Source organism: Ochotona princeps, chromosome 3, assembly GCF_030435755.1.
Source record: "Ochotona princeps isolate mOchPri1 chromosome 3, mOchPri1.hap1, whole genome shotgun sequence".
Taxonomy (NCBI): domain Eukaryota; kingdom Metazoa; phylum Chordata; class Mammalia; order Lagomorpha; family Ochotonidae; genus Ochotona; species Ochotona princeps.
Genome location: NC_080834.1, coordinates 89,100,996 through 89,119,040, shown reverse-complemented (window position 1 = coordinate 89,119,040; position 18,045 = coordinate 89,100,996). Strand labels below are relative to the sequence as shown.

General features: G+C 43.7%; 1 protein-coding gene across 10 annotated transcripts in view; it reads right to left on the bottom strand.

Annotated features, from left to right (window-relative positions):
- KALRN (kalirin RhoGEF kinase) overlaps positions 1–18,045 on the bottom strand; it is a 712,406-nt gene that overhangs the window by 194,923 nt on the left and 499,438 nt on the right. For all 10 annotated transcript variants that reach the window (XM_058662003.1, XM_058661996.1, XM_058662002.1 and 7 more), the window contains exons 28-33: positions 16,552–16,644; positions 11,843–11,954; positions 9,918–10,108; positions 9,372–9,473; positions 8,553–8,695; positions 5,494–5,596 (exon numbers count right to left, since the gene is read on the bottom strand). In XM_058662003.1, the coding sequence (XP_058517986.1) occupies positions 5,494–5,596; positions 8,553–8,695; positions 9,372–9,473; positions 9,918–10,108; positions 11,843–11,954; positions 16,552–16,644 (744 nt within the window). The remainder of the gene's footprint in view (positions 1–5,493; positions 5,597–8,552; positions 8,696–9,371; positions 9,474–9,917; positions 10,109–11,842; positions 11,955–16,551; positions 16,645–18,045) is intronic.

Below are 18,045 nucleotides of genomic sequence, written 5' to 3'. Positions count from 1 at the left end.
ACTACTTTCAGGAAACCCAACCTTCCTCCATCTTTATTCTCTAGGGCTATCATTCTCTATTTATGACATGAAAATATTCCATTTGTTTTGAAGTCATTTGTTCCCCACTCCCTCCAACTAATCCCTCCAGGGGAAAAATTTTCTTAATTTAAGTCCTTGCAATTGCAGCATTAGCCAATTTTTTTTTTCCTTAGTAGAAAATCCTAAAGTCTTTTTATCTCTGATGCTGTTAGCAGAAAATTACGAAGAGGATCCCTCATTTTTTGGTGGGGAGTGGTGCTCGTCTTTCCTACCCATGAGAAGGTAAGTTGGAGGATGAAGGCCCTTGCTTCACTCACTAGCAAGAACAGCATGGGCCATATATCAAGTTTGGCCTCATCCCAGTACAGAAATGAAAAGACTGGGAATATGCTAACACAAACTGTGATGGCAATATACCGACACAGGGGCGAGGCCCTCAGCAATGCAGGGACTAAGCCCTTTTTATGGCTGTCACCCAGGTGCTGATGAACTAGGTAAGGTCCTATGGACGTCAGCTCTTATTACAGGCATCATATTATGAGCCATTGACAGGGCAGCAGAGACACTGGAGGAAGCCTTTGACTTTTAAATTAGTTGGGTCCTTACCATCTCTGACCCAGCCTTCGTTCTCAATCAGTAACACTAAATTGATCTGACCATTCAGAGTTTTAAAACCACTGAGTTAGATCCTAAAGTCTCTAGGCTTCTCCAGATATTTTATTGTCCCCTCCAGCTTACTGGCAATACCAGCCCCATGTTGTTTCTTAGATCACATCAGCTTGCTACTGAAGTTCTTCATTCAAATAGCATACCCACCCTGGATGCTCCAGCAGCATTTCCTCATAATTTTCCAGACAACAACACCTGCAACTCAATTTCATTTTCAGTCTCAATGTCTTCAGCTAACCTGGGCATGTCCAGAAATTCGTAGTGATTTCTGGCAGGAGAGTATTCCTACTAAGATGGATTTATAATGTTCAGTTCAATAAGCATTTGTTGAATGCTTTCAGCACACAACAGGACATCACAGTGCAGAGGAGAGGGCTGGTTTAATACCATTAAATGACAATTACTTGCCAGTTATCCATCATGTTAAACAACAAGCTTCTTCTTGAGTAGAATTCTATAATTTGTATATCTTTGAAATGTGGTTGTAAAGTCCCATCATTTATTAACACAGATACAGAGAAGTGAGTCTTTCTAGTGGTATCACCTACTCAGAATAGCATGAATATTTTGCTGGGCAGATTTGTGAGGAGCTTGAATGACTATTATTTTTAAAAGAGTAAGAATACTATTGGTCTTTAGGGACAGGTGTAAGGTAGAATCTAATGACGCAGATTTTTCAGAGGCTGAACAAAAACAACACTGGAAAGCTATTACTATCATCTACTGAGGGCTCTACAGTGGCTTCGTCAGTGTTTAATGTATAAGGATGATTTCACAGAGTGGTTCCTCATCAAGGAGGGAATTACAATGGAAACAGTTCTACTTGTCCTACTAGTGGCAAACGCTTCCTCCTGTGTAGATCTTAAAAAGGAGCTTGACAAAGAGGTTCCACAAAACCATTGATGAGAAATGAAAGCTGGGCTGTGTGTGTAGTGGTCTTCTGTCTGTATTCTATCTTCCCAGCAAAAACTTGGATAACACCACAGAAAATACATTAACCCAATAATGCTGGAAGACGTAGGTAACGTACTATAGGACAAAATAATTCATGTTCAAAGATACTCAAATTCAAAACTGGATTGAAACTGAACAAAAGAAAATCTAATAGATACAACTCAGCCCTTCACTTGGGCTAGTTAATCACCTGCTCAACCAAGATCAGTTCATGAAAAATGGTATGGGAATTGTAGAGCCACATTTGGCATACTTATTGAAAATGGTGTATCACCTTAGGGAAAATATTGTCCTCAGGAGCCTGGGATGAAGGAGCTGTGCTCATACTACTTATACTACTTGTAGTGTGTGTTCCATTCTCAATGGCTCCATTTATATAGAAACTATACACTAGAGGAAATCCAGAGGAAGGAGCCCAGGATATGTAAGAGCCTGAAAATATATCGATAAGGAACATGTGGAGAAACTTCTAAACAAAGAAGATTCAGAAAAAAGTTGTAACAAGGATCTTTAAATACCTAAAGCCTTAAAGGCGTTCAGTGGCCAAACATGGGACACTTTGGGCTTTAAACGAATACCTAAGAGTAACAGATGATACCCCATTAAATAATAAAATAATCTATAAACTAATGCTAGCAACAAATGTAAGTCTGAAATTTGAAGGGTATCTAAAGGATGAGAGAGCAAAATCATTCTACTTATGAACTGGGAAGTCAAGCCTATGACACTTTGGGTATGGTACGATACACAGCAGAACTTGCTGACCAGTTGCTAATTAATGATGAAGACAGACAACACATTTCTATTCCGAAAGTTTCAAAGATCCTCATATTTTGCTAAAAAAAAAAAAAAAAGTACCCTTTTATTCACAGGCTCCAAATTGTTCTCCCTAGGAGAGAATTTATCAGATCTTTCAATTGCATGTCAGTTACCAAATCGATGCATTTTATTTACTTTTCCTAATGACGATTAAGTGATTACAACTTTAGTCCTATGGATAGGGAGTCTAAGCCACAGCAATGCTTCCAATGTAACAGAGTAAACATTAGAGCAGGGATCTGAACCCAGGTATGCCCAAACTCCTGCTATACCACAGCACAGCTTGATGGTGGGATGCCCAATGGCCCCAAATCTCCTCAGGTGCCTGTCATGCCCTTTCATGGTTATACCAACCTTACCCATCTAGTCCAACAGTGCCATTATCAATATTATCTGAATCTGAAGAGGAAGACACGAGCAATTTACTAGAAATCTATGGTGGAAGTGACCCAGATTTCTGCATCTTTTTCTGTCCTGTCTTTACTCCAAGTCATGTTTACCAGCGCAAGTTCTGACGTTTCTTTTCTCCCAAGTGAGTTCAACTGCTCCCTTAGAAATCAAGTTTCCAATATCCTCATAGAGGTAGAGGGAAATCTGACACTGTTGGTAACATCTATGGATTCAAAGACACTAAAGACCTATGTTTATGGCGTATCAGCCATAAAGTAGAGATGATGGAGGACACAGGACACATGGCCTGTTGTTGCTGTTCTGTGTTGGGTGAGTTGAAGCATTCTAAATTTTAGTGCCTGGTCACAAACAGGCTCTCCATTGTAGTTTCAAAGTGACACTAAGTGTTTCTAAGAGATGTTCTAGATCTTTTTTATGGGACACGAAGCTTTGCATTATCTTCCAATCTTCTGCCCAGGTCTCCTCACATCAGCACATGTATTTGGAGGTTTATATTTCCAACAGGCCAGCTTTTCCACTTTACTATAGCTTTTTGCTTGCAGGTTGGGAAATATCTAAACTTCTCTGGCATACCTAGGAACACCATTCAACTACTTTCAGCCCACTTGTTTCAACTGCATCTTATCCTGGAGTTCCCTGAGACCAGGCAGAGCACCCCCTCTGTCAAGCCTCCCTCCTGCACTGCCTGAGAACTGAGGTGTGCTGCACGCCCAGAGTACCGCAGCCAAACAGACAGACACAGCCCCATCTATCAGGGGCTCCATAGCTGGCTATAGAGACAGACAGGAAACAGAAAACTGCACAAATAGTGATTCACACTCAACAGATAGCCCACATCTTTGAGGACTCGGCACAGAGCTTAGCCCTTGGTGAGAGCTTTTATGTGAATATTTGGCTGATGATTATTTTTTTTGTGTGGAATGTGCAGATGAACAACTGGGTTAACCTTAGCATTGAGAGTTCAATGCTGTGACTTTCAGAGTGAGATTGGCGTGGGCAGAGAGGAAGCAGGGATGTGGCAGAGAATCAGCAGATTCAGGCTCTATCTAGTTCTTACGTCTCTACTAACTGCTAGCCATTCAGCATCTCTGAGCCTGTTTCTGTCCTTATAGCATAAGGCAGGATTATCAATTAATAATGAAATGCCTACTGTCAGAGGTTTTCTAGTCTAACCTCAGTTACCAGGTCAGGAAGGCAAAGAAGAGTTGGAACCAAGGGCTTCCTAAGACAAATAATTCAAGCTTAAAGATGTACGGCTAAGGAAGGGCTGCTGGGGCCACAGATTAGCAGCTGGTAGGGATGCATTCCCTAGGCCATGAAACTATCAGTTTATGTGGATGTGTGTACCCACTGACAGCTTGAAAGGGAATATTTTTATTCGTGGAATATTCCAGACTGTATTTCTAGAAAATTGGTCAGAGGAGATAGGAAAGCACATAAAGCATGCTTTTTCCCTATAAGTAGGAAAAAGCTTCCATCTATTCTGACATTGAGTCCAAAATCGTTTAACATCTTGAAGACAGCTGTCAGATACAGGCATCTGCACACTCATCTACGGAGTGTTTAGAGTTACTTTCCTTCCATAAAGTGAGCAGGTTGTAGGGTACAGTCCACCCACTAAAGCCTCAGTGGCTTTCCTTTCCCCAAAAGGAGAGACTCATGAAGGTCTAGTGAATGTAGAAATGTTTAAAAATAAATATCCATGACCCAGGAAACAAAATGGAGCAGGGAATAGCCCATCGCCTGAGGCTTTAAGGAACAGGTCAACTACTAGGTTTGGATAAACTAGGGGCAGATAGTGTTTGAAAATCAATAACTCCAATAATAAATCACTAATCTGTGGCAAGAGATTGCCTTCTCTTCCTTGGACCCTGGGGCAGGTAAATGAGCACAGACTTAGGCGTGGGACCTTTCCTCCCTTTCCTGCAAATTCTGGTGGTTGCATTCTTGCCAAATCTGAGCAAATGCATGGAGTCACTGCTGCACTCTAATTCTCCCAACTCTCAAGAGCTCCTAACTTCTGCTTACTTGCTAGATGTAGGAAAGCAGGTGACTAGACTTCCCTGTCAGACGACTATATCCCCTACCTAATGCCTCACATACCACTTTCTGTCCCCTCTGTCTCTGAGAAACTGAGCTCAAGTAATCTGGCCAGAGGAAGGCATCATGTGGACTAGAATCTCTCAGATAAGAGGCTCCTACCAAGCAACCCCTTTGTGGCCATTTCCCAAATCACTGATTGTGCTCTAATGTAGGGATGAGCCCCAGTCAAATCATTATCAATAGGAGCCGGTCACACCCAATAAGCTCTCAGAAAACCCTTCCCATCTCAGCCTCTCTTGAGGTCCATCGTCCCAGAAGCCAGAGAACCCAAACTTTCCACATGGGGCATCTCCAAAAGAGAAGCCTCGACCCTTTCACCCTTGACCCTTTCCACTTGAGTTCAACTCTCCTGCAACGAGAAGCCACACCGACTCTCTCCATTTGTTCTTTTTTTCTGTGGCTGCCCTAAAGAGACCACTGGCTCCATAGGTGGAGAGCTTCCTCAGAGAGCAACTCTCCAGGGGCAGTTAAACCAAGAAGCAGTGCTGGGGGAAGGAAGCGGGGATTCTGTCCTACCTTGTCACTGTCCACTGTGTTCTGAGAGGTCCTAGAAGCAATGGAGATGGTGTCAGGTTGGCTGCTGCCATCACCCTGGCTGTCAATATCCTCTACTCCATCCCTGCAGGAAGAAGACAGAAAAAAACAGGGGTGGGGGTGGGAGGAACCGTTATGGGTTTAGAAAACACAAGCATTTCCAGCTGGGCTGTCAGAACAGAACCTTGCCACTATCTAGCAGGGATTTGTCTAAAATTATCCTGCTAAAGGGATTCTCAGTGATTCTCTATCCTACTCAGTAAACACATAATCATGCTGACAACTGCTTGCAAAATGACCCCTTCCTCTGGCCCTGACTGCAGAGGGTGCCTTTTATGATGTTTTGTTTTAACCGAGAACGGGTCTACAATGGGCAGTGTGAGGGGATGTGTTCACCTAGACTTCTACTCAGCTGCCTGGGTTATTTACCATCATTTCAGGGTTCAGGGTATTCAAAAAGCTTTTCTGCTTAGTGTTAACTAGGAGGGAGGCTGGTTTATTTATGGCCTACAAAGAAAACAAAACTGATCACATGTTTTTGGATTTGTACTTCTTTTACTTAAGAAACTGGAGTAGGATTATTTTCTCTGGAAGAGGCTGTCTTTGGAAGTATCTGATGCTGAGGAAGAGTTTACTGCTCTCGTTTTTGTGGGTCTTGTTGAGCTCCTGCTTCTTTGTGATGATTTCTTATCAGTTCAGCAGGCTGAGGCATTTTCTCAAAGACTGGAGGTCACAGATCCCACAGCAGCTTTTAAGGCAGCTGTACTCCAGGGTACCTGCCTGAAAGGCTGCCCTTTGAGGACACACCTGGGCTTCGGACCCCCTTCTCAGCCCCTGGACCACATAGCTGTGCTAGTCACAAGTTCTTGCTAGCATCCAAATTCAGAACTATATCCCAACCCTGCAGGGACTCCACAGGAAGGTGTACTTGGCAAATGCTGAATGGCCTGTGTCAGGAATTGCTGGGGGAGATGAGAGACACAGGTTGGGTGGATCAGCACAGAAGTGGCAACTCTTCTCATGGGGGTTTTCATGAATGTCACAGCTCTGATGCTGCTTGTGGAAACATACTGGCATGAGGAGACAGAGGAACTTGATGCCTGAGCCTCTTGTCACATGGGCACAATACCACAAGTAAGGAATTGATCTCAGGAATATAAACAATTATAAATCGGGACATGCATCAGTATACATGGACACATGGATGCGCACAGGTATCCATGCATGCACCTATGTGTGCACACAAGGTCAATTCATCAGTACAAGTATTTTCTTCCAACCAGAACATTCCTAAGTTGTCTGGTCTCTCACCACCGCCGTGGGTTTGGAAAATGCCAACTTACTTCAATAACATAAGCTACACATTCGTAGGAAGGAAAATCTGCTGGAAAAAGAAATTATGCAACACATTTCAAAACCAAAAATAAAAGACTTTTAGATCATCTGGTGTTTTGGATGCTCGGGGCCCGGCCCCCGCCCTTTGCAGAGTTGAGAGCTGGCCGTACTTTGTGCTTCCTGCTGTTCTGGCCCACTAAGGGCCCTTCTGGTCTGCTGCAGATTTAACCAGATCTGGGGAGGGAGAAGAGGGGGCCCATCCAGGAGTGGGGGTGGCACTTCTCAAGCCAAGCCACTCTGTTGGAAATGCTGTCCCCATATCCAGAGAGTCAGGCATTAGCCTGTGATCCTCCATTAGCGATTACACATGACCTGGCTATTCTCTGTCAAGTTTTTAAAGTTTCCTTCCCTCTTCTCACAGGAGCAGAGAAGCGGTAAGGGAATATCCAAGATACATCCTTCTATGTTCTAGAAACACTCAAACTCCGTTATTTTAGGAAGAGGGGCTACCTCACCTGAGTGTCCTCTCTCACCATGGTCCTAGACAACTTGTTCTTATGAATGTTTCTTTTCTATCATTGTTATTCAAGTAAGGGCTCCTGAAGCAAGGTCTATCTCCACTGCTAAACTAAGCCTAACACTTACCTGGACACAGGTAACTGGACTCAAAATGATCCCTCGCTAACACAATCTAACTGTCCTCCTCCCAGTCCTACAGGATTGACCTTGTCCTGGCAGCCATGCAGGCCTGGGAGCTAAAACCACACCCCTCTTTTGGCAGCAGCCATAATCACCTTTCTCAGGGTTAATGCGCTTTCATAGCTTCTGGAGCAGTCCTCCCTATCATGTTGATCCTGGTTGGTGTCAAAGGGCCCATTAAACCCTCTAGATTGATACTATTCATGAAGAGGGGAAGGATCCATGCCATGCCCTCCCTGGAATGCTGTGTCTATGTATTGGTTTGAAAATTGTAATGTGCAGTTTTGTATGTTTTCTTTTAAGGTATCCTCAAAGAGAGTCACTGTACATGTGAACATCATCTGGAGACTCGAGGAAGACATGCTTGGCAAGTCATCCACTTGTTCAAAGGAAACCTGGATTCAGAAGGGTCCAGAAGGATACAAGAGAAAGGTGCTCTCTGATTGATGACATTGCTTAGCTCAGGGGAATGGAGGTGAGGGTTCTGTGGGGGCTGTAGCAGAAGCTGTGGTGGTATTGCTCCCTCACCAGCCTATAGGTAGGGAGCACAAAGCCCTTCCCTATCTGATCAATCCAGTAAGCCTTCCACTCACAGCTGATTCAAGGCTTTTCCTAGACAGTCCACTCTAGGGACACCTAAACTCCCCTTTCTTTGGAGTCCTACAGTATACGTTACCTCTGTGGATGGTATTATCCCTGTTCCTGTCTAACGGTCCATGTGTGAGGCATGACTCTCCTGTTATCTGTGAGGGAGTCTACTCATTTTACATTTCCTTTTATCTTCACATAGCACCCATCAGAGTGCTGACCAAATGAGAGGTGTTGACGCAAGCCCTGCTGAATTTAATTGACAGCAACTGGTGAGGTGCTTAAAGCTGCAGCAACTGGCCTTTTGTGGAGACTGAGTCACCTGCCACATGCACCATCCCTGCAGAAGCAAAGGGCACCCTGCCACACTTCTGGAAGCAAATGTGGCAGGCAGTGCTGGAAGAAGAGCCGCCCGTTACCTCTTACTATTGTTCCTCTGTTTGGCTGGTGTTTTGGGGAGCTGGATGGGCTCTTTTAAAGCTCCTTTCAGGTGAATGATCCTCTCTTGAATCACCTCTCGAATGTTCTTGATCCACTCCTGCTTAGTTTCAATGTTGGAGGCCTGGAGTGCCACAAGGAGAAAGATTGAGAAACCCAACCCCCTCCACTTCCATCCTACCCTCCTCCTGCAGACATTGTCTGCTATTTGCAAGGACATCAAGGGTTTGGAGAGTTTATTTCTCACTTTACTCTTGTGATGTGCTTCTCTAGCTCCTAGAACAGGTTATGACCCTCAACAACTCATTGTGGAGTTGGATGGGAGATGTTTTAAAAGCATTTCATCATCTATAAGGCATAGGTCAACCCTGACACTTGCCTTGAGGTTTCAGTAGTGTCTCTGAAAGCTACGGTTGGGTCAGGGATTAACACTGAGTTGCCAGACCCTGCAGAGGTACGGGGGCGGGGGGGGGGGCAAGGTGCATTTACAACAGTGTTTATTTACCAATCGGCACATCAATATGTCAGGATGTTCCACACCTTGCTTGGCCTACAGGCCCATACTGACAAGAAGCCCTCACAAACTTGCTCCTTGAAGTTACTGCTAACATTCTATGAATAGCCCATTTGTCTTCCAGGAATTTTTTCAGGCATTCCTGCTTTCCCACAGGTAGCAGCTATGCTGGTGACTGGACAAGCTTGACACTCTTGATTGGGGTCAGACCAGGTCCACATCCTTCCACCTTCCCGGGTCTATCTCCTCACCCCAGTCCTGCCCCAGAGCAGAGAGCAGTACTTACTTTGAGCACTGTTTTATTGTCGGAGGACGGGGTGCGCCCAGACCACAGGGCAAATTTGCAGGGGTCGCCCTCAACGTGCTCGGTCACACCCAGCTCTGAGGTCTGTAGACAGGAAATGCCTGTGAGAGGCGGGGAAGGGGAGGGCAGTGGGGAAACTTAGGGCTGGGGTGGGAAGGGAAAGGCAACAAAGAGGAGAGGACCGAGGGAGGGGCTTCTGTCAATCAAACTTCAACAGACTGGATATTTTGTTCATCTACCCAGGATGACAGGACCTGCAGGCACAGTGCCTAATTAGCAGGTACCAGGGAGGGAAGGTGAAGAGGGAGGTGCTAAAAGCAAACAGAAAGAAATACTGTGAACTCTATCAAGGGCAGAGATGGGAGGTGAGGATGGGAGCTTTCCAAATAGGAGACAGTGGCATCTGTCCAGGGTGGTTCTGGTGTGGAGGCAGGGTGAGAGAGGAGCTGCGAATGTCAAGATCCCTTCCTGCCCAAGGGTTCTATGCAAGCAGGGAGTCTCTCCTTTTACCCCACCTGTCCCACCTACCAGTAGCTTGTTCTTGTAAACATATTTCGTGTGTCCTGAAGAGTCTTTGATCTCCTTGCTAAAAACCAAGGAAATTTCAAAGAGGAACAAGTGCCGCTCTCGGCCTTTCCGGATCAGTGACTTCGGATCCCACACTTGAAAGGCATCCTGGAGAATCAACTCCCCCTGCACATCCAGGTTCTCGTCGAACCCTGAAAAATACCATGTCCACCCAGTGGAGTTTCTGTGCTGCCACCTTCTACTCGCCTCTTGGATAAAGTCTTTCTTCATAATTAACCTTCATGTTCACAGAGTTTTTCTCTTTGTGCAGGCTATAGAAGCTCTTGGATTTTTACAGAGACATCTCTAAAGACTGAATCTAGCTCCACCCTGGTCCTAAACTCTTATATATACATAATTAACACTAGTGGAATCTCTTAACAAATTTTTTTTTCCTAGAGGAGTCTACACTGGTCCTTTGTAACCTTCCCTTCTCCCACACCTGCTGTTCAGCCTGGCACCTCCACAAGGGCAAATCCTGTAGTGCCTTCTTCCTCTATAGCTTCCCACCATTTGTAACTTATCTCTGAGTAGGGCTGAGGACAAATACTGCTTGATGGAGCATTCTTGGTGCCACTTTATTTGTTTTTAGCTGTTTCTTGTAAGGTATTCCTAGCATACTTTCCTTTGATTGTTCCTTGCTGTCACACGACTTCATCAGCTGTATTTACACCACTTGTGGTCTTTAAGAGTGTCACACTACAGGGTGCACAAGGGTCACCTGGAGAGGTTCTGAGCTATCTGTCCCTACCTCCCCATCCAAGAGATTCTCTTCAGTAGGAGTGCGCTGTAGCTTGAATCTGCATTTCTGACAAGCTCCCAGGGCTGCTGTTAATGGTCCACCTCACACACTTGGAATAGCTAGAACCAGACTACAAACAGGGACAGGCTACAGAAGTAGGGTCCTTATTTGAGGAGGACCCTGGGGTGACGGGAGTGGAGGTACCTACAAATCAGAAAAGAAAGGGTGTAGCAATTGTGACAACAGGAATACAATGAGAGGGTTGGAATTCAAACTGGAAAAAATAACCAACGATGTTTTTGCTCTAAGAATATCTGCTAAGGATAGTCCAGGAAGGATTGACACTAGATCAAGTGTTTTAAGTGGTAGGGGTGATGGGGTGGCAGGGCTAGATGGAGCAAGAGGCTATATCCATTTCTTGTCTGCCAGCCCAGAATGGAATGTCAAGTCTTTTTGTTTCTAATTAACACATTATTATTTTTTAGATAAATTATATGGAATGTTAAGTCTTAATTTATCAACACATTCCAGCATATCTGGTTGCTCTGCCCAACTGTTTTGTAATCATTAAGACCCGCCTTCTTGGAGTGTTGCTCCTATGGACAGTGTTCCACCTGACTGAAGTCCAACTGGGGACATCTGGCTGGGCTTTCCTAAGCTGCTAGGAAGGAATAAATACAAATGAACATGATGTCACTGAAGTGCACTCTCAAAAGCAGTTACCAGGCAAGTTTATGTGATTTACATTTTATCATGATAGAGAAATGGGGGTATAAGACTGAAGATGGTGGTGTATATTTGCGGTCGGGATTCCAGCTCATCCTTATATTAAGGCAATATAAACACTAACAGGACCACTGTGAGTCAGAGCTCTGGCACAACTACAGAAAAGTCAGTGGTCTGGTCTGCATCAGCTTCTGTGAAGCCAGGTGTCCACACAGCTTACATGATCTAGGCTTGATCCTTCCTGATGGCAGGTGCTAGCCAAGTTGGTCCCTGTAGACCTACATGGCAATCACCACTTCTGTTCTGTCAGCCTTGTTGCTTGCTGGGTTTTATGCCACCTCCCCACTGCCCTATCATGCCCACACCCTAATTTTAAACATGGAGGAAACTTCCCCAGAAGGACTAGGAAGACGGCTACCTTCCAGCATGCTGACATGCATGGCATCATTGGCTTTCTTTGGGACACTGAGCATCACCTCCAGGCCATCTTTGAGCTCCCCTTTTCCTTCTTCACAGCAAGTTAAAAGTTCCTGGGGGAGAAAAAGTATGGACACAGTTAGAACCATCTCCCTCAGCTTCCCAACCCTCTACCTCTTAACCTATGGAGGAAATTATATACCAATTTCACTTTCTGTACTGGTTTAAGAAAGTGGACATCATCTCCAAAGAATCCAAATCCTCTTCCTCCCTCCTGGCCCCCGGTCTGTGCTTCCACAGTCCAAACTAGTTCAGAGCAATTCCCAAAAGACCAGAACAATAAGTCAGCACCTGGGACATCACCTGGAAAAGGGCAACCCAAAGCAGAGCACACGAACAAGGGTGCAAGGTCATGGGATTCAGAATAAGAGGTGGTGAAGCGTGGGCTACAGAACACACAGCTCTGATACGCCCCCGTGCAAAGACTACTGACATCATTTCATGAATACTTGGAAGCCTCTGCTGACTGGAATGTTGATTTTCACTGCACTTAGAGCAACCCTTAAGTTAAGTATATGGCAAGTTTAACATTGAAGTAAAATAAAAGATATTATGTCAAATGGATCAGGAGCTCCTAAACTGAGACCAACAGAGAGAAATCTGGACTAGCGTTTTCATTGGCCAGATGAGGAAACTATGAGGAGAGATGAACAGCTTTCCCCATTTACATAATCTGGTTAAGCCATGCAGCAGGTCTCAGACTACACCAAAGTTCAGCAGTCCGTCTACTACACTGAGTCTGTCTCCCTACATCCTTCACCACACGAGACTTCCCAGCGTCTTTGCTTTACTTTACATCATGTGGAGCTGGGGAACCTTTCTTTCTCTTTTGTGTTCAGAGACCCAGTCATCATTATTACTGTAACAGATATACAGTACCTGATTATATAGATCAGGCATATAAATCATGCCTGACTATCTTAGCAATCATAAGGTCATTTGCTAAAACTGGAGGATTGATGACTTCTTATTTTTCGTTTAAGGGTTACTGATCTTGCTCACTTTTGATGCTGGAAAGTAACATTTAGGCAATATATTTGCAATCCATGCTCTCTCTTTCAGAGGGCACTTCTGGGAAACAAAACAGTTCACCAGATCAAATTTTGTAAACATGCTAAAGATGACAGGCCTTCTGGAAGATAAACAAATGATACTGACTGCAAGGAGAGTACTTATCTACACAATGCTTTCTCAGGATACATCTGGGCTGTCTATGGCTTCTTCTGGTAAATAAACCTGGAATGTGTGGCTTAAGAGGCATGGCTCTCTGGAAAGTGTCACATAAGCTATGCAACTATCAAGCAAAAACTAAGACTATCTTATGACCAGAATGGCTCCCATCTGGACAAGATATACAATGTGACCTACGGGGTTTACAGACTGTGTGTGTTCAGCTGGGCCAGCGCATATCCCAGTGCTGCAGGAAAGCACTTGGAGCTGTACTGACGGTGCTGGGCTTGTTTCTGTTTCACTTCTGCTTTGGGATTAGATGTATATCAAGATATGCTTAGGGAGCTGTTCCCCTGTGGACAAGGAAGAGGTGAGTTGCCTGGAGCACACACAGGCGGATAGAAGTCAGTGGTCTTCCTATGTTTTTTCCTTGGCTCCAAGTTACCACTGTTCAGAATTCTGTGCTTACTTCTACTGACCTGAAGTTCTCTGTTGCCCCTACTCCTTCCCTAATTTTAACCCACAGCCTTGTTCTCATGCACCATCAAAGGAACTCTTGAGGGCAGAACATAAGAGAGAAACAAGAAACATGCTTCAGTGTGCAAGAGAAAGCAATTAAGCAAGCCCACCATCTACGAGGAGAGCCAATAAATTCTCCTTAGGGCCTTGATACAGTTCATAACAAAGAGAAGGCACTAGATTTAACATAGACTCCAAAAGGCCAGCTAGAGCAGATTGACATATGGAGTATAAACACTCTGACAGGTAGTTTCCACTTTCATGCAAACACTTAAAGTGATGAACCCCAGACGACAGGGTAATTAAACATCAATTTATTTGGAATAAAACTGACTTGAAGAAGAAAATAAATCACATGCCATATATTTATAGTAAAAGCTCAGCAAATGATTTTTCATTCAGCAGGCAATCTGCCATCAGTATACTTCAAAAAGGTCAAAACTATCTCCTTTTTTTATAACAATAATTTTAAAATGTCTACTTAATCAAATTCCCATTACCTTATTTTTTCACCTCCTGGTTACCTGCACAGGCATTTCTTACTAAAACATTCAATTCCAGAGTCTGCTCCTCCAAGTGCTATACGGCCTATTCTACCTTCACATACTTCATCCCAGGAAACTTCAACTTTATAGGATTAAGAGGAAGAGAAGAAAAGCTGTATTTCTCTTAGAAGCACATCTTAATTAAGACACTAACAGTGCAGATAGGTGAATCAGTATTGGATTTTTAAAATTCACAACCCACCAATTCCTGCAAAGGCTTTGGGATACATAAATTAAAGACCAAAAAATCAATCTGAAAGTCATTTAGCCCAAGCAAAATAATTTGTAAGAGTCAAGCATCAAGTGTGATAGGGAAGGAGCACATAATTATACCCAGAAATCGAAGCTAAGGAGCCTGCCATGTAAGTAATTAGGCACTCAGTACACTGGTGGATAAATGACATCAATCTTTCAGGAGAAAGGCGTCCACATCCCCCCATCCTAGGATCCTATCAGAAGTTCCTACTCTTTACAGGGGGAAACACAAAAGCAAAACACACAAGCAAAAGTAGTTCTGCCAAAACAGCCAAGACGTTCTCTACATGGTCATTTCTCACACCCGCCCTCCATAAAAGCTGAGGGCAGGTGATTTTCCAAGTTACTTCTGTAGGGCGGGAAGGCTTGAATGCCAGAAGCAGAAGCACAAAGGCTGTTCTAGGAGCTGAGGAGGAGGAGGCTGGCAGGAAGAAGACTAAAGGGAAATACTGATATATGCCCTGGCCCTGGCCCAGACCAAGGACAGAATGGGTGAGCACAGTATAGGCTCTCTGCCTTCCCATCTACCACTATCCCCATGACTCTCATCATGGAACCACAACTGCTAAGCCAGGGAGACCTTGTGGGATGCGAAGGGCTACACACCCAGAGACCTGGTTTGAAACCAACTCTTCTGTAGGTTCAACAAAGTTAGAACATGGGAGATTCCACAGTGTATCTTGACAGAAGCTGAAAATTACAAAACTTACAAGTCCCCACTATTCCTTTTCCCTTTGAATTTGAAGAGCAATGGACAAAATATTTAAATTGAGCAAAAATTGATAGTTTATAAATGAACATAAGCTTACATTAAATATCTAATTTCTTATTATATCAATTTCCCAGGTTTTCTGGGAAGATACTGTTTTTGGAATATCTGTATCTTTATCTGAGAAGAATAAAATGAAATTACATAGTGTTTTATATGTGATAATCTGACTTTTAAAGACTTTGGAAGAAAATACAAATCTCTGGCTTACTTCAAAAGAACTTACAATAAATAGAATCTTGCAGATGTCAGAGTGTCATTAAAAAAAAAAAAACCTTTTATCTGAAAGGAAGAGAAGTAGAGAAAGAGAGAGAAAAAAGAAATCTTAAATCACTTAAATCATCTCTCAAATACCCACAGCAGCTGGGCCTGGGTCATGCCAAAGTTAGAAGTGAAAACATAATTTGGGACTCTCATATGAGTAGCAGGGATCCAAGTACTTGAGCTATTACCTGCTGCCTCCAAGGATGTGCACTGGCAGAAAGCTGGACTTGGAGGCAGAGTTGAGACTTGGGTCTCCATTATGGAAAGAGGCTGTCCCAAGTGGCATCATATACCCACCGTACCAAATCCTGCCTCACCATTGCATTTTTCATATGTGCTTCTCAACAATTTTCTCTCAAAAATCTCATGTTCTTACAGACTAAAGCAATGGTAGGTAGCAGCATGAAGTGCCATTGCCCTTGAAATTATGACCCTCAATTCCACGTAAAGCAAGGACCACCAGGAGAAATTCATGCAGGAGTAGGAACAGAAAGTATTTCAGAGTCTGTCAGTATGCAAGGGTGATAATCATTAAAATCATACAGTGATGGGCCCGGCGGCGTGGCCTAGCGGCTAAAGTCCTCGCCTTCAACGCCCCGGGATCCCATATGGGCGCCGGTTCTAATCCCGGCAGCTCCACTTCCCATCCAGCTCCTTGCTTGTGGCCTGGGAAAGCAGTCGAAGATAGCCCAAAGCTTTGGGACACTGTACCCGCGCGGGAGACCCGGAAGAGGTTCTTGGTCCCGGCATCAGATCGGCGCAGTACCGGCCCGTTGCGGCTCACTTGGGGAGTGAAACATCGGATGGAAGATCTTCCTCTCTGTCTCTCCTCCTCTCTGTATATCCAGCTTTCCAATAACAATAAAATATTAAAAAAAAAATCATACAGTGATGGGGATGTGTGAAAACAATCAGAATTTGTTCTTGTTTCCATTTCGCCTCTTTCCATCCCAAACAGCTGACAAGAATTCCATAGAATGGGACATTAAGTTTGGAGTCAGCAATGCCAGTGCGGGTTCAGTTCTAAGCAGAAAAAAGTCTTCAGCTGGGAGCTTCTGCATCCTTAAAGGAAACACTGGATTCTCTTGCTCTGGTCAATAGGGTAGTGGAGGTAGGGGAGAGGAGTACCTTTAGCAGTAGTTGGTACTTGGTGATCCTCTGGACAGGTTTAATTAGGTAGGAAGAGATGGAGTTGGCCAGACCATGCCGCTGCTGTATCTCCTAGAGGGATGAGAATAAGGTACAGTTAGACATGGAGGAACCTATATGTGTATGTCAACAGGGTAAGAAAAGAAGGGAAAAGATGGACAAATATGAAAGAAATGTCCTTGGATAGAGAGACAGGAGTAGACACAATAAAGATAAAGGTGCATATGTAGAGAGAATATAGGATACTTGACAAAAAGGGGGAAAGTTGTTGGAAAGAATTGGATTTGTGAAATTAAACAGGAAAATGAGGAAGGAAATAAATGCAACAAAAAGTAGAAAAGGTTATAAAGCAAACAGGAGGGCAAAGGAGAGGTGAAGAAGTAGAGTGAGACAGTCCAGAGATAGGGAGACGAATGAATGACAAAGTAAGATAGGGATAGAGGGAAGCCAAAGGATGCAGCACCAATTTCTGTTCTGAGAACTCCCGAGTCGTTCTCAGTCTCCTTCAGTAGCACAAGGACATGATTCTGTCACTGTCCCTCCTCTTAAACAGATCACAACTTTGGACTGTCACTTTATTTCTTACAAACTTTTCCTTGCAATAAATGGTGCCTCCCTTGTTCCCTAGGTCTCCTGAGCTAAAAATCATTGCGCTATTTTTAGCTGTTTCTCTTCCATTATCCCTGGTAATAAATCGTTCCATTTCCAGGGTCACCATTTTCATCATTCATGGTCAGGCTAAGGTCATGGCCAGCAACTGATGTTTGTGCCTGTAGTTGCTCCTTTTAATCCAATCTGTATCCTACCTCAAAATGGTCTCCTACTTACGAAAGTCAAAGGGATACGTAGGTCAGAAAAAGGTATATGTCAGTCCCTGCCTTCAAAAGACTTAGAATCTAACTAAGAATATTCAATTCATATAAATTAGAGAATAAAGAACGATAGGGTATTGGGAGTGGTCTGGGTGTTTAGCAGCCATAATGCCTCATTTGGGGCTTAGCATGGAGGCAGAGGATCGTTAAGTAGAAAGTTAAAGGTAGAACATTTTCTAAAGGGAGAACATCAAACAAAAAATATGTTGGCTGAAATAGTCATTGTGTTTCCATGATAATGAGGGGCATGTCTGAAAGTACAGATGTACACCTAGATTCTAGAAAATGTAAAAACAAACAAGAACTGTTAGATAAGCAAGATCAGTTAGTCATTAATGGGGGGTGAGTCAGGAAGAAAAGAATTAGGATTTGATAGTAAGTTTTAGAAAGATATGGAGAAAGCAATGCTTCAGAAAGAATAGTATGTACCTAATAGTAACATTGGAGAGGGAAGCTTGGGGAAACAGACTAGCAAATGAGGAGGTTATTACAAAAGACACGTGTGTGAGTGTAAAGTCACCTTTTGATTCAGTAGCTCTACTCCTAAGGGTATACTTAAGATAAATGAAAATTTGTGTCTACTTGTGGGCAAGTTAAATGT